General features: G+C 38.1%; 1 protein-coding gene across 1 annotated transcript in view; it reads right to left on the reverse strand.

The window, feature by feature from the left end:
• Positions 1 to 22,966, reverse strand: part of LOC150083875 (retinoic acid receptor RXR-alpha-B-like) — a 207,216-nt gene extending 184,250 nt beyond the window's left edge. The window contains exon 1 of the mRNA XM_090375822.1: positions 22,857 to 22,966. Coding sequence (XP_090231948.1) covers positions 22,857 to 22,875 — 19 coding nt within the window. The 5' untranslated portion in view covers positions 22,876 to 22,966. The remainder of the gene's footprint in view (positions 1 to 22,856) is intronic.
• Between the last annotated feature and the right edge of the window lie 709 nt (positions 22,967 to 23,675).

Below are 23,675 nucleotides of genomic sequence, written 5' to 3' on the forward strand. Positions count from 1 at the left end.
TTCTATGAAAGGAAAATCCCAACTGCACCTCCCAAGAGGCAATATGGCTTTCAAAATGACAAATCTGAAGAGTATACTATGAAGGCTCTAGCCAATAAGCCCAGTTATGCTTTGGAGAATTGTGTGTGAGGAATATTCCTGGATTTTAAAGGTGAGTTTGAAGGGATCTGGTGGGAAAGTGTGCTGAGAAGATTAAGAATGGCAGAGTTGCTATATAAATAAATTATATAAAAGTGGTAAGGAGTTATCTTAGTGGGCAGAAGATAGTAATTAGGACACAATATGAAGATGTGGTTAAGATTATAACTAGAGGCTATCCACAGGGCTCAACTGTTGGACCCTTTATGTGGAATTGGATGAGCTTCTTAAGGAAATCGAAGTGAACCTTTTGCTTATGCGGATGATGTGGCCATTTTGATAAAATGGTAATTCAAGAAAGGAGATAGAAAAAAGGGCTAAGGAAGATGGTAAAAGTTTCGAGAAGGGTAACCGAGAATGTGTTGTAAATATCGGCAGCCAAGTCGAGCACATAATGCTAAAAAGAAAACTGATGTCTTTTTTCAGATGAGGTACAGGCACCATGCCTGCACTGCTCAGAGAATTTCATGTCTTTTATTTCCCCCCCCCCCACTACCCTGAATGTAGTACCACACAGTTGATAAGTTACTCGGAGGTTACTGTTACCCATATGCAATACTTTGCATTTGTCAATGGTAAACTTCAATTGCCATCTTGCAGCCCATCGACCTAAGTTTTCCTAAGTCTTGTTAATTGTTATTTGGTTTTTAGGAGCATTAGCAACAAAGGCCATATTGCTCCGAGGATATGCGGTGGTCATTTCCCCATCCTCCGTATTTGGTGGTCACGGGCTCGAACCTCGGTCTAATCAAGAAGCGTGTGCTATGCACTGCTGCTCCTGCCCACCTGGCTATGGAAGCGCCAATAAGTCTTGTTGAAGTAGCTCTCTGATGACTGTCATTAACACGATGCCAACCTTTGTACCAAGTGCAAACTGACATTAAGCCTGATATACCTTCATCAATATCACTGATAAATATTGAAAACAACAATGGACCCAACACTGCACCCTGTGGAACCCCACTGAACATTAGTCCATAAGGCACCTCCATAGCCAGGAGCAGCAGTGCATAGCACACGGTTCTTGATTAGACCAGAGTTTGAGCCTGTGACCACCAAATACGGAGGAAGCAGAAATGTCAGAGAATGACCACCACATATCCCCGGAGCAATATGGCCTTAGTTGCTAATGCTCCTAAAAACCAAATAACAAACAAAAATTAGTCCATAAAGAGCAGTGCCCACTGATAATGACTCTGTTTTCTTGCACTTAACTCCGTTTATTCATAGCAATAACTTGTCCTTAATGCCATATTGCTCCAGTTTGTGCAGCAGTTTTTTTTTTATATGCAACAGTATCAAAAGCCTTCCTGAAATCCAAGTAGATGATGTCAAAATTATTTTTTGCATCCAGTTCCTTGGTCACTGCAACATAGTAACCTATCACACTGGTTAGACAAGACTGCCCCTTAGCAAATCCATGCTGTGATTGCAGTATAATTGCATGCCTGTCCAGATGGTCATGCATTACTTCTTTAACCAGTGTTTCCATTATTTTTCCTGGAAGAGACATTAAACTAACAGGTCTGTAATTACTCAAGTCACCATTTGATCCCCTTTTATGAATTGGGGATACATTCACACATCCCCAGTCCATAGGACCTTCTCTGAATCCAAGGATGCTCATAATTATGACTAAGGGTTCACTTCTTTTACTGCCTCCTTTAATATAATTGGATAGATTCCATCTACCTCAGGTGCCTTTTTTTTTATGTCCATCTTCAACAATTTCTCCTCCACATTCCTTTCAGTTATCACAAAGTCATTTAGCTCCTTGTCAGAGTTTGATAAACTTCTAGCATCCCCTTCCCTAAAGAATTGCTCATGTGTGAATGTAGATGCAAAATACCTATTCAATTTGTCTGCAATCTTGAGCAGGGTCATTGACAGTTAACCTATAGAAATCAAGTGGCCCAATGTCATTCAACCTCTTCCTGCCACTGTTAATATAAGCATAGAAGTCTTTGTTGTTTTTCTTTGAATTCTTTGCCATAATCTGCCTTAGCTTGCCTAACCTCCTTTGCAACTTGATTACAGACTAATTTATATCTACCATAGGCTTCTGAATCACCTGATAATTTATATGCATCCCATGCACTTTTATTCTCTGTATGGAAATAGCAGAAACGATATGGACATAACCAGGAATATTTGAAAAGGAAGGATTAAAAATTTTTTAAAGTAAAACAGAACACAAAAATGGAGTTGATGTAATAATGAAGGATATTGCAAAATCTGTTGTTGATATGTGGCCCATCACAGACAGGATAACGGTGGTGAAATTAAGAGAGTAAACTTCTTGGCATAAATGTAACACCTGTTCTGACAACAAGTCATAATAATAAATGAGATGAATCAGTCTTATGAACAAATACAAGCAGCTTTGAATATAACAAAATGTGGAGAAGTAAACATTGTCATCAGAATATGAATGCCAAAGTAGGAGAAGAAACTAGAATAGTAGGGTAAGTTGGTTTTTTTTTGTTTTTTTTTTTATTAAAATCCCAAACGAGAGAGGTATTAGAACCTACAGTACTTAGTGCCATGCACAGTTTGGAGGTTGAGAAGATGAAAAATACTTTGGATTCAGTGCAAGATATAGAACAACCTGTCCAGTTGAGCACAAATGATCAACTGTGTAATGAACACATTTTTCTAACAATCTCAAAGAAGGCTACATGTATGGAGAAGTCCTGGAGATAGCATTAGCAGAGGCATATGATGCAAGAAAGCAAGCTTACACAGCATCAACCAAAAAAAAAAAAAAACTTCCCATTTCACCCATCCATTCACTCCAAAGGTTTTCCAGTTCTTCCTTGAATTCATTTAAGCTATCAACTTCAACAATAACAGATGGAAGTTTGTTCCAGCAATCAACTGGCCGCTAGCTAAAGGCAAATTTCCACACATCCATCCTACAACTGTCTTTCCTCAATTTAAGTTTATGCTCCTTTGGGTTCTTAATCTGTGCAAAAGGAAGAATCCCATCAGCACTGAGCCTGCTCAACCCATTCAAGGCTTTATACACCTCAATCAGATCACCTCACAGGTGCTTAGTCTCCAGCCGCTGCAATTTGCAGAACTTAAGCCTCTCTTGATAAGAGGATCCCTTCATTCCCCTCACCAATCTTGTTGCCTTTCTCCGTACACACTCAAGCAAATCTACATCCTTCCTAAAATGAGGCCTCCAGACCTGTATGAGGTTCTCCAGGTCTTTTTCATTCTCCACTACCCTGAGTGTAGTAGCACACAGTTGGTACATTTCTCTGGGGTTACTGCTATCCATATATCATAAGAAACCAAACCCATTATATATTAATATAATAAGTATTTCAGAAACTGTGTCACACAGGTGAAAACTCCAGGTAGACTGATTCAGATCACAAGCAGACAATAATTCAGATCACAATACAGTAATGATTAAAATCAAGTTAAGGCTGTAAACCATACACATATAGGCAATATACTACGTAAAGAATTGACAGATAAAATAAAAGACAAGGATTGAAGAAACAAATTTATTAAAGAAATAAACGAAAAATGGGATTAGAGCAACTGTGGTGATGGCTGGTGACTTTTACCAAACACTGCCAGCCCTATTTGAAAACAAATGTGATGTACTAGAGTCCTACCTCAAAGATTTATACTTTTGAAAGAATATTCAACACAGTCTAACAACAAGCATGTGAGTGAATCTATCAAGTGATGCATTTGCTAGAAAGTTTGCTAAAAGCCTGTTTAAAATGATATATGGGATTATTTTATCTGATAATCAAGTTGGAACAATTTCAGTGGAAGCCAATGTAGCAACACTTCCTAAACTGAAAAAAAGCAGTATCACTTCAAAAATTTTAAGCAGCTTTGCCAAAGAGCCGTCCTGGCACCAAAAATGATGCAGTCAGTATCATAAAGAGCTTCTTTCTTAATTGCCTGGCACTACAAAAATTACATATTTGTTTTGACAATATATATACCAAACCCCAGTGAAACAGTCTATACTGCAACATTTCTCACCTCTCTGAAACTACCAGGTGTTTCCCCCATAATCTGGAACTAGGAATTGGTGCTTCCATCGTGCCTCTTAAAAATCTGTCTGCCAACACTCTGCAAAAGAATATGACCAGTTGTTAAGAAGCTCAAGCAGCATACCATTGAAACCATTAACATGACTGACTATGCTAGCAGATCTGATTGTATTTAATCCACACATCCCCTCTAACTTGCCATTTTAATTTAAGCAGCTCCAGTTCCCTATTTGCACAACTCTTGTATGGCCTCAACCTCTAAGGCCATTATTTTCCCTCAACTTGTATATTGTTTGATAATGGCAAAAATTATTTCATCTTGGTCCCAAATGGCAGAACAAGCAACAATGTATACATGGTAGTTATACATTAATAAGATACTATCCAACACTGTAATAAATTGTACCACAATAAAATATTTTATTGATTACACTTCAACATTTAACTTTCATAACCTTTTGGCTTAATCAATAGCCCAGTATTTCAAAGCCATACCGTTATGGCTTTGAAATAGCGTTATGTTTCAAAGCCATGTCGTTATTTCAAAGCCATATTACTTTAAAACATATCTGATTATTGCAAGTAGAGTTGCACTGATAACAAAATTCCCTAATTATCAATTAATCAGCTGATTAGTCATTACACAATGTTTTCCCACCTTAATAGCCAGCAGCCCACTGAAAAAAAAAAAGTTGCCTATTGTCTAATTATAGTACAGTACATACAGTCAAATATCAACTAAATAATACTAATATAAGGAATATTACAATGATTCATGTCTACAAGTGTTCAATTACAGAATTAGTTACATATCTGTAACTAGTTCTTTTAGACCATCTTCTGGCAGGCATTTTTTTGTATCCTGACACCACTGATACATCCTTTGCATCTCAGAAGCAATTCCCTGATATACACAGACAGTTAAACACCAGTCACGTGATTCCTGCTTCGATAGTCGGACCATCTAACTTGAACCTGTTAGAAAGAATTGCAACTCGTGGATAAAAAACTTTTTTTTTCTACTTATGTCTTTCTACATTGGTACTGGTCTGGACTTAATTTTTGGCAGCACTTGGGACTTCAACATTTCTACTCAACACCAGAGTTTAATGATTTCTGTAGTTTTATAAGTAAACTGAAGTGATATTTTGTCATTTGCAGTATTAATAATGGTGTTAGAATATATACTGATGGTTATTTTTGTCAGATTAGTGATGCTAAAGTAAAGGATTTCAAAAAAATAATTTTTTCATTAATACAAGTTATTTTACAGGTTAGAAAATAATAGGAAGAGAAAGAAAAATTCTTTATATATATACATATCATAACATCAATTAATCGCTTACTGCTATGATGTTATCGTCTGTTACACTCAAGCACCAATCAGTACATTTAATCCATAATGTGTTTCTAATCCTCTTATTTTTTCAGATTATTTTTTCAGATGCAAGGCTCAAGGGGTAGAATTTTTTTCAGCCTGGACTGTACTTGTTAACAGGAGAGATTGCTTCTACAGGGATGGGATACACTTAAATAGAAAGGGTGCAAGAATATTTGCTGATGCTATCGAAGCAGTGTTAGGTGGGTCGGAAAACTGCTAGCTTGGGGGGGGAGACAAAGACGAATAGATAACAGTAGCCACTGGCAGAAGTGAAAGAGATTCTTGCACTGCTTCTATTGGAATGAGCAGAAGCCTGAAAAACAAGATGCAGGATATTTCAGAGACTGCTGGGAGTCACTGGCTATTAAGGTGGGTAGAAGTAAACACATGGGTTGTGTTAGAGTAGCTAAGAATAGAAATAGGTGCATGTATACTTGCATGTACACCAATGCTAGGAGTTTAGTAAATAAATTTGATGAACTTGAGGTATTGCTCAAAACATCAAAGGCAGATATTGTTGGGATATCAGACACGTGGTGTCACACAGATATAAGGAATGCAGAACTGGAATTTGGGGAGTACAATGCCTACAGAAAGGATAGACTGGATAGGAAGGGAGGAGGGGTTATGCTATTAGTTAAGAAATACATAAAATCCAAGGAAGTGAAGCCAGTGGACATCGCTGGACAGTGCAGTGTCGAGTCAGTTTGGTGTGACATAAGCATTGGGAGATCAAAATTGAGAGTAGGAGTATGCTATAGGCCTAATGACTCTGATGAGTACAATAAGAAACTGTACAGGGAAATAGAGTGGGCCAGTAAATCAGAGAGTCTTATAATGGGAGATTTTAATTTCCCAGATATTGACTGGAATTTGGGGATTGGTCACTCACACACTAGCAAGGCTTTTGTGGATTTATTGGATGATTGTTTTCTACATCAGCATGTTCGGAAGGCAACTAGAGGGAGGAATACTCTTGATTTGATTATCAGCAGTGATTCTTCATGCATTAAGAATCTGCAGATAAATGAACCACTAGGTGGCAGTGATCACAGTGTGCTGAAGTGGGATTTACACAAAGAGGTAACTACCATTAGGGGTAAAGGGAAGGGTTATTGCTTTCATAAAGGTGACTACGATGGACTGAGACAGTATTTAAATTCTATACAGTGGGACCAACTGATGATGTTACCAGCAGCAAATGCAAAATGGGAAGCATTCAAAGAACTTATATGGGAAGCTACTAGGCTTTACATACCAACTAAGAAATATTGTTCAAGGTTTAGGCCTAAATGGATGTAGGTGAACTGATCAGGCATGTGGCAGAGAAGAAACATGCATGGGATACATACAAATTAACACATGACACAGAAGCCTATGATAGATATAAGTTGATCTGTAACCAAGTTACAAAGGAGGTTAGGCAGGCGGAGGCAGATTACGAGAAATCTTTGGCAAGGGATGCAAAGAAAAACAGCAAAGAGTTCTTTACTTATGTAAACTCTAGAAGGAAGGGCATAAATCAGATTGGTCCACTTGATATCGATGGGTCAACTGTTGATGATCCTGCTGGTAGCTAACAAACTAAATGAATATTTTGCATCGACATTCACACATGAGGAGTTATTTAGCGAGGGGAAAGCCAGAGGTGTATTCAACTCTAGCAGTAAGCTAGAGAATCTTGTAATAACTGAGAGTAAAGTGGAGGAGAAATTGTTGAAGATAAACACAAGAAAGGCACCCGGGGTGGACGGGATCTATTCAGTTATATTAAAGGAGGCAGCAGAGGAAGTAAGCAAACCCTTAGCCATAATTATGAGAGCTTCCTTGGACTCAGGGGAGGTACCCACAGACTGGAGATCTCAAATGTGACCCCAATTCACAAAGGAGGATCAAAGGCTGACACAAGTAATTATAGACCTGTGAGTTTAACTTCTGTTCCAGGAAAATTAATGGAGGCACTAGTTAAAGAAGCACTGCAGGATCATTTAGACAAGACTTCAGTTACAGCTTGGACACAGCATGGTTTTGTTAAGGGGAAGTCTTGCCTGACCAATTTGATTGGATACTATGATACAGTCACAAAGGAACTGGATGCAGGGAATACCTTTGATATTATATACTTGGATCTTAGAAAGGCTTTTGATACTGTTGCACATGGAAGACTGCTGCACAAATTGGAGCAGTGGACATTGGAGGCAAATTGCTGCTGTGGATAAAGGGGTGGCTGAGGGGGAGAAGACAGAGAGTGGTAATCAATGGACACTGCTCGTCGTGGACTAATGTTATTAGTGGAGTCCCTCAGGGCTCAGTGTTGGGTCCATTATTATTTTCTGTATTCATAAATGATATTGATGATGGTATATCAAGCTTAATGTTGAAGTTTGCAGACGATACAAAGGTAGGCAGGGTTGTCAAGGACACTACTGACACTATGCTGCTGCAACAGGATCTGGAAAGGTTGAGCAGATGGGCTGAGAGGTGGCAAATGAAGTTTAACATTGACAAATGTAAAGTACTACACATGGGAAACAGCAACCCCCAGAGCAACGTATCAACTCTGTGGTACTACACTGACAGTGGTAGAGAATGAAAGGGAACTGGGGGTAGTTGTGCAGGCAGATATGAAGTTCTCTGAGCAGTGCAGACGGGCTGCAAGAGTAGCTCATGGTGTATTGTCAGTGATATATAGGAATTTTTCTAGCAGGGATAAGGAGGTGATTATTCCCTTGTATAAGGCAATGGTCAGGCCACACCTAGAGTACTGTATACAGGTCTGGAGGCCTCATTTCAAGAAGGATGTAGAGCTGCTGGAACGAGTACAGAGAAGGGCAACAAGATTAGTGAATGGAACAAAGGGGTGCTCTTACGAAGAAAGGCTTAAGTTTTGCAAATTACAGTGTCTGGAGACTAGGCACCAGCGAGGTGATCTAATAGGTGTATAAAGCCTTGAATGGTTTGAGCATGCTCAGTGCTGATGGGATTCTTCCTCTCGCTCAGAATAATCATCTGAGAAGGCATAAATTCAAATTGAGGAAAGACAGATGTAGGATAGATATGCGGAAATTTGCCTTTAGCCAGCGGGTGGTTGGTTGGTGGAACAGACTTCCATCCCTTGTCGTGGAAGTTGATAGCCTAAATAAGTTTAAGGCTCAGTTGAACAGTATTTTGAACGAACAGAGGGGTGAAGTAGTGGTGTTTTTTTTTTTTTTTTTTTTGGCTGATGCTGCATAAGCTTGCTTTCTTGCATCAAATGCCTCTACTAATGCTAATGCATTGCATGGAAGTATTTTAGGATAAATCCAAAGGACAAAACTGCTCACATATGTAAATTGCGATACAACTATACCAAGGTGTGGTAAAAGAGCCAAAACATTTACAACCACAAATATGATGAATCTTCTTAAAAAGTTCCATCCAGAAAAAATGTCAAAAGAAACAGAAGCATCAGATAAGTTGAAAAGGACATATGCTGAACATTCAGGAAGTAGCAGCACCATTGAACCTCCTGCTAAAGTGCTAACTACTATAAGAAGCAGTATTAACAACATCCCGAAAGAGGCCTCTGAGATCAGGAAAACTCATGTCTAGGAAATAAGTGGACTCACGCACCAACCATTAAATGAATTCTACTGTAACTAAAATTTACAATAAACTGATGGCTGTATATTACGCAATACTAAAACTATAATAAAATCATTTGCTATAAAATATGCTAAAATATAAAAATTAGAAGCGCTAAAAAACCTGAAGCTTTTGAGAGCGTTAGCTCCCTTCTTCAACAGTGATAAGACTTCCTGTAACATCTCCTTATATAACAGGCTCACGGTACCACCACACGTGGTTCCCTCGCATGGGCAGAACTGGAAGCGGAAATGGCTTGGGTACATGGCAAACAAAATCGTTCATCCGTACTATGGACAACTGCTTCAAAAATAGGATGTATGCATATACCTCTGTCTCTATTCATGGCATTCTTACTGGATGAGCCAATCCGTAAACCTTCTAGCCACTTACGCTCCCAGTACCCATGCACGTGGTCCACAATGATCGCGTCCTCTGGGGAGATTTGATGCTGCTTCTCCCAAAAATGTTCGGTTCTTATAGCATTTAAATGCTCCCCCAGACGATCCCTGAGCCGTCGTTTTGTTTCCCCCACATAACACTCCCCACAATCCGGGCATTCTATTCTGTATACAACTCCACTACTGAGGTCTTTTGGTATACGGTCTTTGACCTGGGATACAGCTGTGCACAGCCTCCACCCAGGAAGCTGTACAAAGCGTGTCTTATAACCCCGTAAAATTCTCGCTAAATGCTCAGTAAGGCCCGGATAGTAGGGGATGTACGCGGTGGCTACCGGAATGAACGACTCCCTACGTTCAGGCACTCCTCTACTATATCTGTCCAGGATCCTCTGGGGGTATCTGCATTTTCTAAGGTCTGCCGTGACACGATTAATTTCCTTTTCTTTATCCTCAGAGGTGGTGCAGTCTGATCCTGCTCTATCAAATAGAGCTTTTACTACACTGTTCTTATATTGTCCAGCTTGTGATGAGTTGTAATGGGTGTATTGGCCTATACACATGGGTTTCTTAAACACTGACGTCATAAGTTTGGAACCCATCCTAGAGACCAATACATCCAAAAATTACAGGGTACCGCCTGTTTCCACCTCTGACATAAATTGTATGAATTGGGAGAAGCTATTAGGCCAACAAACTGCGTCATCCTCCCTCCCTTTCTGGACCAGGGCAAAAGTATCATCTCATCAACATATCTCTTCCAATTTCTAATAGGAAACGAACACCCACTAAAAACTAATTTCTAACTCCTCCATGGCCAAATTGGCCATGGTGGCACTAATGGGCGAACCCATGGCCGTACCGTGAACCTGTTTGTACATAGTTCCTTGAAATAACATGGTAGTACTAGCCAGACATAATTCCATGTGTAGAGGCCAATACACCCACTACAACTCAGCACAAGCTGGACAATATAAGAACAGTGTAGTAAAACTCTATTTGATGGAGCAGGACCACACTGTACCACCTCTTAATCGTGTTATGGCAGACCTTAAAAAATGCGGATACCCCCAGAGGATCCTGGACAGATATAGTAGAGGAGTGTCTGAACGTAAGGAGCCGTTCGTTCGTAGCCACCGCATACATCCCCCTACTATCTGGGCCTTACTGACCGCTTAAGTGAGAATTTTACGGGGTTATAAGACACGCTGTGTACAGTTTCCCGGGCAGAGGCTGTGTGCACAGCTGTATCCCAGGTCAAAGACTGTATACCAAAAGACCTCAGTAGTGGAGTTGTATACAGAATAGAATGCCCGGATTGTGGGGGAAACAAAACAACGGTTCAGGGATCGTCTGGGGGAACATTTAAATGCTATAAGAACCGCCAATTATAAGTCTGCTGTGGCCGAACATTTTTTGGAGAAGCAGCATCAAATCTCCCCAGGGGACACGATCATTGTGGACCACGCGCATGGGTACTGGGAGCATAAGTGGCTAGAAGGTTTACGGATTGGCTCATCCAGTAAGAATACCATGAATAGAGACAGAGGTATACGCATACATCCTATTTTTGAAGCAGTTGTCCGTAGTACGGATGAACGATTTTGTTTGCCACGTACCCGAGCCATTTCTGCTTCCAGTTCTGCCCATGCGCCGAGGACACATGGTGTCCTCGGTGCATGGGCAGAACTGGAAGCGTGTGGAGATACCGTGAGCCTGTTATATAAGGAGATGTTGTAGGAAGTCTTATCACTGTTGAAGAAGGGAGCTGACACTCTCAAAAGCTTCAGGTTTTTCAGCGCTTTCAATTTTTATATTTTAGCATATTTTATAGCAAATGATTTTATTATAGTTTTAGTATTCCATAATATACCGCCGTCAGTTTATTGTAAATTATAGTTAACTACATAATTTGTTTTTTCATATATATTTGTTGTTATTTGGTTTTTAGGAGCATTAGCAACTAAGGCCATACTGCTCCGAGATATGCGGTGGTCATTCCCTGACCTTTCCGCATCTGGTGGTGACGGGCTCGAACCCTGGTCTAATCAAGAAGCGTGTGCTATGCACTGCTGCTCCTTCCCACCTGGCTACGGAGGCGCCTCATATATATTTATTTGTAAATTTTAGTTACAGTAAAATTTCATTTAATAGTTGGTGTGCGAGTCCACTTATTTCCTAGACAGTATTAACAAAGAAGCAGTTTTTGGATATGAATGACCACAAGGCCAAAGAGATCCATTATTTAATTGGAGAAATGATAGTTGTTGATCTTCAAACCATATTCATCTGACATTGGATTCCAAAGGCTATTAAAAAAAATCTGCCCAAACTACAATATTTCACTTATAAAATCATTCTAGATATACACTGAGTGATCACTGAATTATGACCACCCCTATGAAAACTGAATACGACCCCTTGACTACATGAGGTACAAGAGAGGGCACAATTAGTTGACCTCAGTAGCATAGATAAAGTGTCAGTGGTTCAGTAGGTAGTAAAATTCCAAGTGTGATGAGAAAAAAGAAGGATTTATCAAACTTTGATAAAGGACAGATTGTGGGTGCTCGACGAGCTGGTGGCTCGATTTCCCAAACGGCTGAACTGGTGGGGTGTTCGAGAGCCACCGTAGTTAAAGTGTACCTGGACTGGGGTCAAAATGGTCAAATGACCCGACAGCAAAACTGCAAAGGTCAGCGAAAGGTTGACGTTAGAGATGAGCGCTGGTCCAATGACTCATAGAGGCAAACAAGCATAGTACTGTTCAAGAGTTGACTACCCAACACAACATGGGCCAACCCAGAACAATATCTGGCATGACAGTGCGCTGCACACTTGCATGTATGGACTATACCAGCAGATGACCCCTACAGCATCCTCTCCTAACTAAGGTTCATCGGCGTAAAAGACTTGCCTGGTGCAAAGAGCATGCAAGTTGGACGTTAGAAGACTGGAAGAAGGTGTGCTGGTCGGATGAGTCACGTTATTTACTCCACACAGTGGATGGTCATGTAAGGATTTGTCATCAACAACATGAGGCTCTTGATTCATCATGCATGGTATCAAAAGTGCAGGCTGGTTGAGGTGGTTGTATGGTGTGGGGCATGTTTCACTGGCAGGAACTTGGACCCCTGGTGCATGTGGAACAATGTATCAGTGGTCTCCGCTATCGTCAACTGCAAGCTGACTGTGTACACCCTGCTATGTTACATTTTTTTTCTGAATGGCGATGGTGTCTTCCAAGGTGACAACTTGTTGTGCAGGAATGGTTTGAGAAACACAGTTCTGACTTCCAGCATATCGATTGGCCTCAGAACTCCCCCCAGTATCAATCCCATAGAGCACTTGTGGGACATTATGGAAAGGAATATCAGGCGTCTAGATACACCGATCACCTCTATACCTGTATTGCTGACTACATTATACACACCTTAGTTTGCCATACCTCCCAAATGCTTTCAACATCTTGTTGAATCAATGCCACATCGGATAGCTGCTGTACTGAGTACTTAGGTAGGTGGTCATAATTCAGTGATCACAGTGTATTTCAGAAGGTAAAAACAAAACTTCAAACATCTCTTGATAAAGCTACCAGCATTTCTTTAACCATTGATATTTGGATAGCTATTACAAATAATTCTCCATTTCTGAGTATTACAGGCCACTGGCTTTCAAATGAGTTTGAACAACACAGGCTGTCATACAGGGATACAGATCAGTGAAAAGTTGAACAATGTGCTAGAAGAATATAAGTAATATAAAATACTTCAGTCATTATGCTTCAGCAGTTAACAAATTAATGGATATCTAGGAGCAGCTAAATTAATTCTAGATGTATTCACTCATTGGAATTCAATGTATTACATGCTGGAGAGAAACTCAGAACAACGAAAAGCTCTTGCAACATATGCTGTGGATAACAATATTCCAACACCAGTGGGGTCTTGTAGAAAAATATTGTCCAACTCCTAGATCCATTTGAAGAAATCACTAATGAAGCTAGTAAAAGAGAATCTACCACTTCGATGATAATCCCTACAATTAATTTTGACTCCATTTTTCTCCAAAGCTGTCCAAAATGATAATTTCAGTGGAATTCTTACCACAGTTGAGGAGCTGAAATCATCAACTGTGAAAATATTTTCCGTTTACATGGAAAATAAATCTTTGTGTTTATCTACTTTTGTAGATCCTAGATTTAAGATTAAATTTCAAAGCAATGATATCAAGAACAAAATAAAGGAAAGGGTTTTAGAAGCTCTGGAGCAAGATCAAATGGAGGTAAGAGGGGATCCTCTTGATATTTCAACAGGATATGTTTCAACCAGTTCTATTGTAGATCAAGATACCCCAGGCTTTACTATGACTTTTTCAAGTTTGATGAATTAGCTTCTGCTAAGACAGATAGCGTTCAAAACAAAGGAACAGAAGAAATGTCACCCAAAGTAAGTTCAATGGAGAAGCGATCCTCAAAAAAAAAAAAAAAAAAAAAAAAAAAAGGAACAAGTGTTACACTCAAGAATTAAATCAGTATTTAAATTTGCCATTACTGCCTAGAAATGACAGCCCATTTCTGTGCTGGAAAAACATTTGAGGCAAACTATCTCTTCTGAGAAAACTGGCTTTGAATTTAAGTGCACCAGCATCATTAGTTGAAAGTGAAGGAATATTTAGTAGTTGTGGTAATTTGCATGAACCTGCAAGAAATAGGCTATGTCCTGAAACTGGGCTGATGTTTTTTTTACAATTTAAGAGTATTTAATTTTGATTACTCTGTGTAAAACTACTGTACTTTTAATTTATTTTTTCCGTTATGTTAAAAAGGTGATAAATTTGATTAAAATACCTGTTAAGTTGATTAATTTCTTCTCTGTATTAATAAAAATAAATCATCTATAACAGCAGCCAAACTCAGAAAATGTTTACTTAATTCATTTCAGTATATTTAATCCCAGGAACTCACATCTGGTGAGTATGGGCTTGACACACCCAGGGTCCTGAGCTGGATATCATCATTCTTCTCTTTCTTGGTGATTCTCTACTACTTTTGCGACACACACACTCTCTCTCTCTCTCTCCTCTCTCTCTCTCTCTCTCTCTCTCTCTCTCTCTCTCTCTCTCTCTCCTCTCTCTCTCTCTCTCAAGGTAAGTCGGGGAATTTTTTTTTTTTTTTTTTTTTTTTTTTTGGCTGGTGCAGCATAAGCTTCCTTGCACCATGTAGCTAATAATAATATATTAAAGCTATCTGATGAACCTCTTGACAATGATTAACTAGCTTAAATTTAGCAGGAAATCACCGATTAATAAAACCGATAAATCAACAAAAAGCCAATTAACGATTATGTACCGATTAATCGGTGCATCCTTAATTGCAATCCATGCAAAGCCAAGTACTCTAAATAGTAACAAATTTAAGGTAATTTTATTTTATTTATCTTAAAGCTCTTTTTTTTTTTTTTTTTTTTTTTATGAGAACCCCAAACACGAGAGGTATTAAACCTATAGTACTTAGTACCGTGCTTTTACTGTTTCATTAACAGCATGGTTAATAAAAAAGAGTATAAGAGCTTTAATTTGGTACCAAGTATTTTCTCAATAAATTTATGCCAAATGAAAGTGACTGAAATAAAGTTTTTTCACAAAGATCACGCGATATATTTTTTTGAAGTTTAATAAAAGCCTGCTCAAACTGGACTTACATAAAATAAGTTGTTGAATGGGTTTTAATTGCATTTAATCAAATTATAAATACAAGCTAAAATGGACAATCTATTATTATTAAACTTTGAAAAAAGTAATCATATCAGTATAGTTTATTTACAAAGTAAATGTCAAACAAAGGTACACTTAAAATTCTCGATCCTGCAAAGAATCCTTTTAGTATTAGCAAAAGTAGTGCAAAGAATCCTTTTAGTATTAGCAAATGATGAAAGAAATCAAGCTTATAAAGCATTAGCCAAAAAAAAAAAAAAAAAACTACACTTCATACATCCAAACCCCCTAAGAATTTGTCTACTTTTCCTTGAATTTATTCAAACCATCCACTTCCACAACAGATGGAAGTTTGTTCCAACAATCAACTACCCAATGATTGAAGGCAAACTTCCACACATCTATCTGCAACCATCCTTCCTCAACTTGAATTTAGCATTAGCATTAGTAGAGGCATTTGATGCAAGAAAGCAAGCTTATGCAACATCAGCCAAAAAAAAAATAAAAATAAAAAAATAACATAAATAAATAAAAATAACCACTTCCACTTCACCCCTCTCTTCGTTCGAAATACCTGTCCAGCTGAGCCTTAAACTTATTTAGGCTATCAACCTCCACGACAAGGGATGGAAGTCTGTTCCACCTACCAACCACCCGCTGGCTAAAGGCAAATTTCCGCACATCTATCCTACATCTGTCTTTCCTCAATTTGAATTTATGCCCTCTCAGGTGATTATTCTGAGCAAGAGGAAGAATCCCATCAGCATTGAGCATGCTCAAACCATTCAACGCTTTGTACACCTCTATCAGATCACCTCGCTGGTGCCTAGTTTCCAGACACTGTAATTCGCAAAACTCAAGCCTTTCTTCGTAAGAGCACCCCTTTGTCCCATTCACCAATCTAGTTGCCCTTCTCTGTACTCGTTCCAGCAGCTCTACATCCTTCTTGAAATGAGGCCTCCAGGCCTGTATACACTGTATACAGTACTCTAGGTGTGGCCTGACCATTGCCTTATACAAGGGAATAATCACCTCCTTATCCCTGCTAGAAAAATTCCTATATATCATTGACAATACACCATGAGCTACTCTTGCAGCCCGTCTGCACTGCTCAGAGAACTTCATATCTGCCTGCACAACCACCCCCAGGTCCCTTTCATTCTCTACCACTGTCAGTGTAGTACCACAGAGTTGATACGTTGCTCTGGGGTTGCTGTTTCCCATATGTAGTACTTTACATTTGTCAATGTTAAACTTCATTTGCCACCTCGAAGCCCATCTGCTCAACCTTTCCAAATCCTGTTGCAGCAGCATAGTGTCAGTAGTGTCCTTGACAACCCTGCCAACCTTCGTATCGTCTGCAAACTTGGACATTAAGCCTGATATACCATCATCAATATCGTTTATAAATACAGAAAACAATAAAGGACCCAATACTGAACCCTGAGGGACTCCACTAATAACATTAGTCCAAGATGAGCAGTGTCCATTGATTACCACTCTCTGTCTTCTCCCCCTCAACCACCCCTTTATCCATAGCAGCAATTTGCCTCCAATGCCACACTGCTCCAATTTGTGCAGCAGTCTTCCATGTGCAACAGTATCAAAAGCCTTTCTAAGATCCAAGTATATAATATCAAAGTTATTCCCTGCATCCAGTTCTTTTGTGACTGCATCATAGTATCCAATCAAATTGGTCAGGCAAGACTTACCCTTAACAAAACCATGCTGTGTCCTAGCTATAACTGAAGTCTTGTCTAGATGATCCTGCAGTGCTTCTTTAACCAGTGCCTCCATTAATTTTCCGGGAAAAGAAGTTAAACTCACAGGTCTGTCTGTGTAATCTCAGAAAGAGGAAAAATGCCATCAATATTTAGCTTAATCTATTCCAGGCCTTAAACACCTCAATCATATCTCCACACAGGAGCTAAGGTACAAAAGGTTGCTCAAAGTAGGAGCATCCTTTTATTCCCTTAACCAGTCTGGTAGTCCATCTCTGTAGCAGTTACAGCAGATCTAAAGTGAGGCCTCTAGACTTATGCACAGCACAAGATGTGGCCTAACCATAGCCACGTACAAAGTGTAAAGTGTATTTAGTGTCTAACGGTACCAGGGGTTTTCCCCATCTCCGCGTTGCTTTCATTGTGGGTGTACCAGTTCGCTGGGAAGGCCAGCGATTTAAAAGTGTATGGATATTGTACATGTGTGGTGTATGTTCTGTTGTTCATCTGGCCGTTTAGCCGCTGGACCCCTACTGAGGCCCAACACTGCCCACACTGGGCCCCGTGGAAGCAGAACAGGTACACCAGTATTTTTAGATAAGTATTCTGGCCGGTCCTTCCACCTAATTTCCTGAGATTTCAGTGGCTAGGACCTATATATATATATATATATATAAAAGGGGGGGGGGGATAAACGCTAGAATCTAGTAAGGCTGAATGAGGTTGCAAGTATGTTGAGTTTGGCATTTTAAATTTTTCATTGTGTGGGGCATTTGCTTTTTGCTGGCGATATAGCTAGAGTAGGAGAGGGGAGACGGAAGGCTGGGGAGAAAAGACAGAAATATGGGGGTCAATAGGGAAGGCGACCCCAGGTATAGCAGTGGGGTGCCCATGCCCCACCAGAGGAAAAAGACAGGGTGGTTGGCATGTACAATGGGATAATCACCTCCTTATCCCCACTACCAAAATTCCTGTATATCATTGACAAAACCCTAAAAGCTGTCCTGGCAGCCTGTCTGCACTGCTCAGAGAATTTCATATTTCACTGCACAATTACCCCCAGGTCTTTTTCATTTCCCACTTCCTGAGTGTAGCACCACACAGTCATATGTTAATCTGAGATTACTGCTAATCATATACAGCAGCTTGTGTTTGTGAATGTTAAACTTCAACTACCATTTCTTAGCCCATCGACTTAATTTTCCTAGATCTTGTTGCAGTAGCTCACCCTGCCAATCTTTAATCAGGCTTACACATTAAGCCTGATATACCTTCAGTAATATCATTAATAATTATTGAAAACGAGTCCAGCACTAAACCCTGAGAGACTCCACTAATAACATTAGTCCATGAAGAGCAGTGCCCACTGACAACTACTCTGTTTTCTTTCACTTAATCATCCCTTTATCCATAGCAGTTTGTTTTTTGGTTTTTTTTAGGAACGATATAGCCTAAGGCCATATTGCTCCGGAATATGCGGTGGTCATTCCCTGACCTTTCCGCATCCTCCATATTTGGTGGTGATGGGCTTGAACCCCGGTCTAATCAAGAAGCGTGTGCTACGCACTCCTGCTCCTTCCCACCTGGCTACGGAGGTGCCATCCATAGCAGTAACTTGCCCTTAATGTCACATCACTCCAGTTTGTGCAGCAGTTTTTTTTATGTGCAACAATATCAAAAACCTTCCTGAAATCTAAGTAGATGATGTCGAAATTATTTTTTTGCATCCAGTTCCTTGGTCACTGCAACATAGTAACCTATACATTGGTTAGACAAGACTGCCCCTTAGCAAATCCATGCTGCGATTGCAGTATAATTGCATGCCTGCCAAATGGTCGTGCATTACTTCTTTAACCAGTGTTTCCATTATTTTCCCCTTGAACAGACATTAAGCTAAGGGATCTGTAATTACTCATGTCACTTTTTGATCCCCCTTTGTGAATTAGAGACACATTTGCACATCTTCACACTTGATCTTCAGGCAACAAAGTGGCAATCCCCAATGCAGAATGCACTGGTACCACAGGAACTAGTTGTTACCCTATTGTCAATGAAACAAGAAATATATTGTGCAAAAAAGGATAGGTGGAATAGGACCAGGGTGTGTCTGTCAGGGGAAAAAGTTGATAACTTTGTAGAGCAGATATCATCTTTTAAGGGCACAAAAGGTGATGTTGTACATGTTGGCACTAATAACATTAAGTAGGAGATCTGCAGACTTACTTAACAAGTAAGGTCAATGTTGAAAAAAAGTTGGGAGTAATGGTTAAATTTGAAACTGACTGCAAATCTGCCCAGACACAATGAGGGAATACATGATGTGAGCTATGTCAATCAATTTGGGCCTGAAGAGATATACGAGACTTGTGGGGTAGAATTTTTCTCAGAGTGGTCAGTGCTTGTTAACAGGAGAGACTACTTCTACAGGGATGGGATAAAGTTAAATTGAAAGGGTGCAAGAATATTTACAGATACTATATGAGGCAGTGTTAGATGGGTTGCAAAACTGCTAGCTTGGGAGGATCTCGATCTCTCTCTGAGAAGGATCATGTTGATGATCCTTCTCAGGTAGCTGACACACTGAATGAGTATTTTGCATCTACATTTATACATGAGGAATTCTGTAGGAAATGGAGGCCGCAAGTTCATCAAACTCTACCAAGGAGCTAAATGATTTTGTAATAACTCAGAGCAAGGTAGAGGAAAAATTGTTGAAGTTAAACATAAGAAAGGCACCAGGGGTGGATGAGATCTATCCAGTTATAGGGAGCCAGCAAAGGAAGTAAGCAAACCCTTATCTGTAATTATGACTGCATCACCCCTGGATTCAGGAGAGGTCCGACGGACAGGAGTTGTGCAAATGTATTCCCAATTCACAAAGGGAGGATCAAAGGTTGACATGAGTAATTACAGACCTGTTAGTTCATCCAATAACTATGGACACCATGAAAACTTTTTATGATATAGGACAGGGATGGTGAACCCATGGCATGTGTACAAATTTTTTGGGCACACCGAATTCAGAGTATGTAATGGCATATGTTTGTATGTTTTCGTTCTGTTCATATTTATTTTTTCTAATCTCGTTTTAAAATAAATGCAGGATATTAGTAATAATAAAAATTAACCCTTTGTGTGAATGTCGTGATCATATTTACAGTCATTTGCAAAAAACTAAAACTACCATTAGCTTTTAGTACAAATTGAAAGAAGATATGATTTCAGAGTGTTTAAGAAAAAAAAATTGGTATATTTCACACATTTATTCAGAACATAAGTTATTAGTAAAGTTTTGTGAGATAAATATATCTCACATAACTTTATTTAGTGCAGCCTCCTTCATTGTCAATTACGGTTTGTATGTTGCTTGGAGATTATTCCTCATTAATTTCCATAAATATTTTAATTGCTATTTTCCCTTTACATATTGTTCAGAATGTCAGCTCAACCAGCAAAGAAACAAAAACATTCAAATAAAGAGGAGAGTAGGTGAGAATTTCAAGAATCTTGGAGTGAAAGATTTTGTATGATTAAGAAGGATAATAAGGCATTAAGTGTTCTGAAATGCTAGGGTAGTTTTATAAAATATTTGGCCAATTGTGGCATGCAATTTAGCCAATTTTGTGTTCTAGGCATGCAAGTGTAGTTTTTTAAAAGATTTAGCCAATTTTGGCATGCAGCCTTAAAAAGTTTCACCACCCCTGATATAGGATAAATGCAGTTGTTGGTTTGTTGAAATTCTTTCATTTATTAATTTACTTTTTTTTTTTTTTTTTTTGGCATATCAATGGCTTGATTTCTATCAATTCTTATAATTTATTGCATGTGAACAATGTGGACTGTCACCATACTGTTCACGAGCCAATCTGTCTGCACAGGCCAAAAAACTTGGAATAGCTATCAAGAGGCCTTACTTCCTCCAGCTGAGATTGGCTAAGTATATTATTTCTCATTAAAGACTTTGGGAATTCCTCAAATTTCTAATGGGATCTTACTTTGTTGTTTCTGAAAAATATGCCACTGACAGAATGAAATATATACTGTTTAAAAGAGTCTGCAGCTAGTTAAACCTCAACTCAGTAGGCTATTATTCTAAACATATTAATGATAAGTATAAGACTACAAATATTGTCTAAAAAAACTAAACAATGTTAGTTTTTAGTTCCAACATCCATGATACATCACTGTTTTCCAAGTTCTAGGTTTGATTCCCCAATGATGACTTGGAATTTGAGTCCTCTTCAATCTAAGTTGTAGTTAGTCAATATCAGGCAGAGGGAGAAGGTTTCCCCCATTCATTATTCCAGGTTTTTCAGCCCATACATATACAAATATATATATGGACATAAGCATATGCTTGAGTGCCATTAAAATAAACCTTTTTTTTTTATTATATCCAGATGGACTGTCTCCTATTTTTCACACAACCAAAAAAAGTCAAGTAGTACTCAAATCTACTTTCATCCTGTGAAAAGCAAAAATTCATAAATCATGGGTATTTTAAAGCCATGTTAAAAGTCCATGGCTTGTGAATATCAATATTTGCACCATTTTTTATTATGCTAATATAAAAACAAAATATATATATAATTTGTTTTTATATTAGCATAATAAAAAATGGTGCAAATATTGATATTGATATGCAAATTTATGCTAATATAAAAACAAATTATATATATAATTTGTTTTTATAAAAAAACAATGTTTATATAAAAATAAATTATATATATAATTTGTTTTTATATTAGCATTAAGTTAGAACTTTAAAATCCAATTTTTTGAAGTAAATTTTAAAAGTCTAACTCAGAACTAATATAAATACAAATATTTAAAATTTCAAAACAGAGTGCAATTTAACTAAGATAATCATAAAATGTTGCATAACTTCAATAGCCACCTATATGATAAAATAAGCAACCTTTAACTTAACTCTTTATTAATTTTTACTTTTTACATCTCTTTAAAGATTTTAGCGAAATCACTAATTCTTAATTACTTACATCATATCACATTAGATTGGTAGTCCAACATAAAAACTCAAAAAAATTATATAAATAAATAATAAAATAAAATAATTTTTCACTAAGAGCAGTACTTTCTAAGAAAGGGAGTAGTCTGATGGGTACATCTACAGATGCAACAACCGCAAAAAAATATATAAATAAATAAAATAATTAACAAATGCATAAAACCAATAAATCCATTCCAGATGTGACCTGAGCGATGAGAAATAAAGTGATATTACAGTTATGCAAAATTTAAAGAAAATAGCATTCTAACAGGTGGTAGAAATCGTAAATTTAAACAGGCTGCCTTGACAGCTGTGTCCACTACGAAGTCACTCTTATTGCGAAATCATTCACAATATAAGATACTTCCTTTTTCTTTTAACTCAACCATGCAGCTACAAGAATCCACTATGCAAATAAATGCAATAAATTTAATAATTTACTTCTACTTTAAAATATTTATATTCATTTATAAACAAGTGCCACCCTAGCAAATACGTTTCTTTTGTTGTTTTAAAACACCAGCAATGTAAATGTTCAGTACGTTAATTATCAAAACTGGACGCGTAAACATTGTTCTGGTAGATTTACAGTTATAATAAAATTGGTTCCAATCTCGAAGACGTTTTTTTTTCCCTTTAATTACACCTAAAACAAACTTAAACTTCGCATCTCCATATTAGCCAACCCCAGTACTGAAATAGAACCACCCCAGCAAGCAGGACAACAGCCCGACAACAGCGGTCACTGAACCTGTTATTAGTACTTTCATAATTCTTTAAGGAAAACGTCTTTAAACAAAAAGTATACGCCAAAAAAATTACGTAAAACAATGAACTTACTTCTGTCTTGTTGCGCCATAATTTTAAGTCTCAATAATCAAGCAACTTATTAAACTATTCCAAGTTTATGATGTATGTGACTCTTCCGCTCACTCTTTGTTGTTCCCAAGCCCCACCAAATCGCTTTCACCCATATGAAAAAATGCGTCTGCTTCGTGAAAAAGGCCAATGCACGCCATCTATAGGAGGTCAACGTTTTTATTATAGAGGACGCTTTTTATTTAAATTAAATGGTACAAGGTGTTTCCAGCAATTCAAAAAAAAAAAAAAAAAAAATCCTTAAAGTTTAAATTTGGTGTACTACATATAGAATTTGATATCAGCAACAAACTTTTATAAAAAAGTCAACATTAAATTTATAAAAAGTCCAGAAAATTGCACTATATCAAAAAAGATATGCAAAAATGTATCCAACAATAAGACCATATGTTTATTATAACATTTCATAATGCACATAGTAACAAACAACAACTCTGATTTACTGATCGGATCTACTTCTACCTGATTCATTACAACACTCCGAGATATTTCATATCTATGATTTATATGTATGTTATAAACATATGTATGTGTATAATACAAGGATGGAACCACTGCATCCAAAGATATATTCAAAAATGTATTCAATCATATATAATTTTATAATTTTTTGAAGATTCAATGAGCGAGGCATAATATAATATAGGTTTAAATTAACTATATAATATCGGTGTATATACAGAGGCGGATTTAACGGCGCGCGCCCTGGGCCCCGACTTCTGAAGGGCCCACGCAAAAACTCAACAAATTAGTTGAACATATTAGTTCAACTAATAGTTA

This window comes from Mastigoproctus giganteus, chromosome 6 (assembly GCF_048544385.1).
Source record: "Mastigoproctus giganteus isolate SK-2022 chromosome 6, ASM4854438v1, whole genome shotgun sequence".
NCBI classification, from domain to species: domain Eukaryota; kingdom Metazoa; phylum Arthropoda; class Arachnida; order Uropygi; family Thelyphonidae; genus Mastigoproctus; species Mastigoproctus giganteus.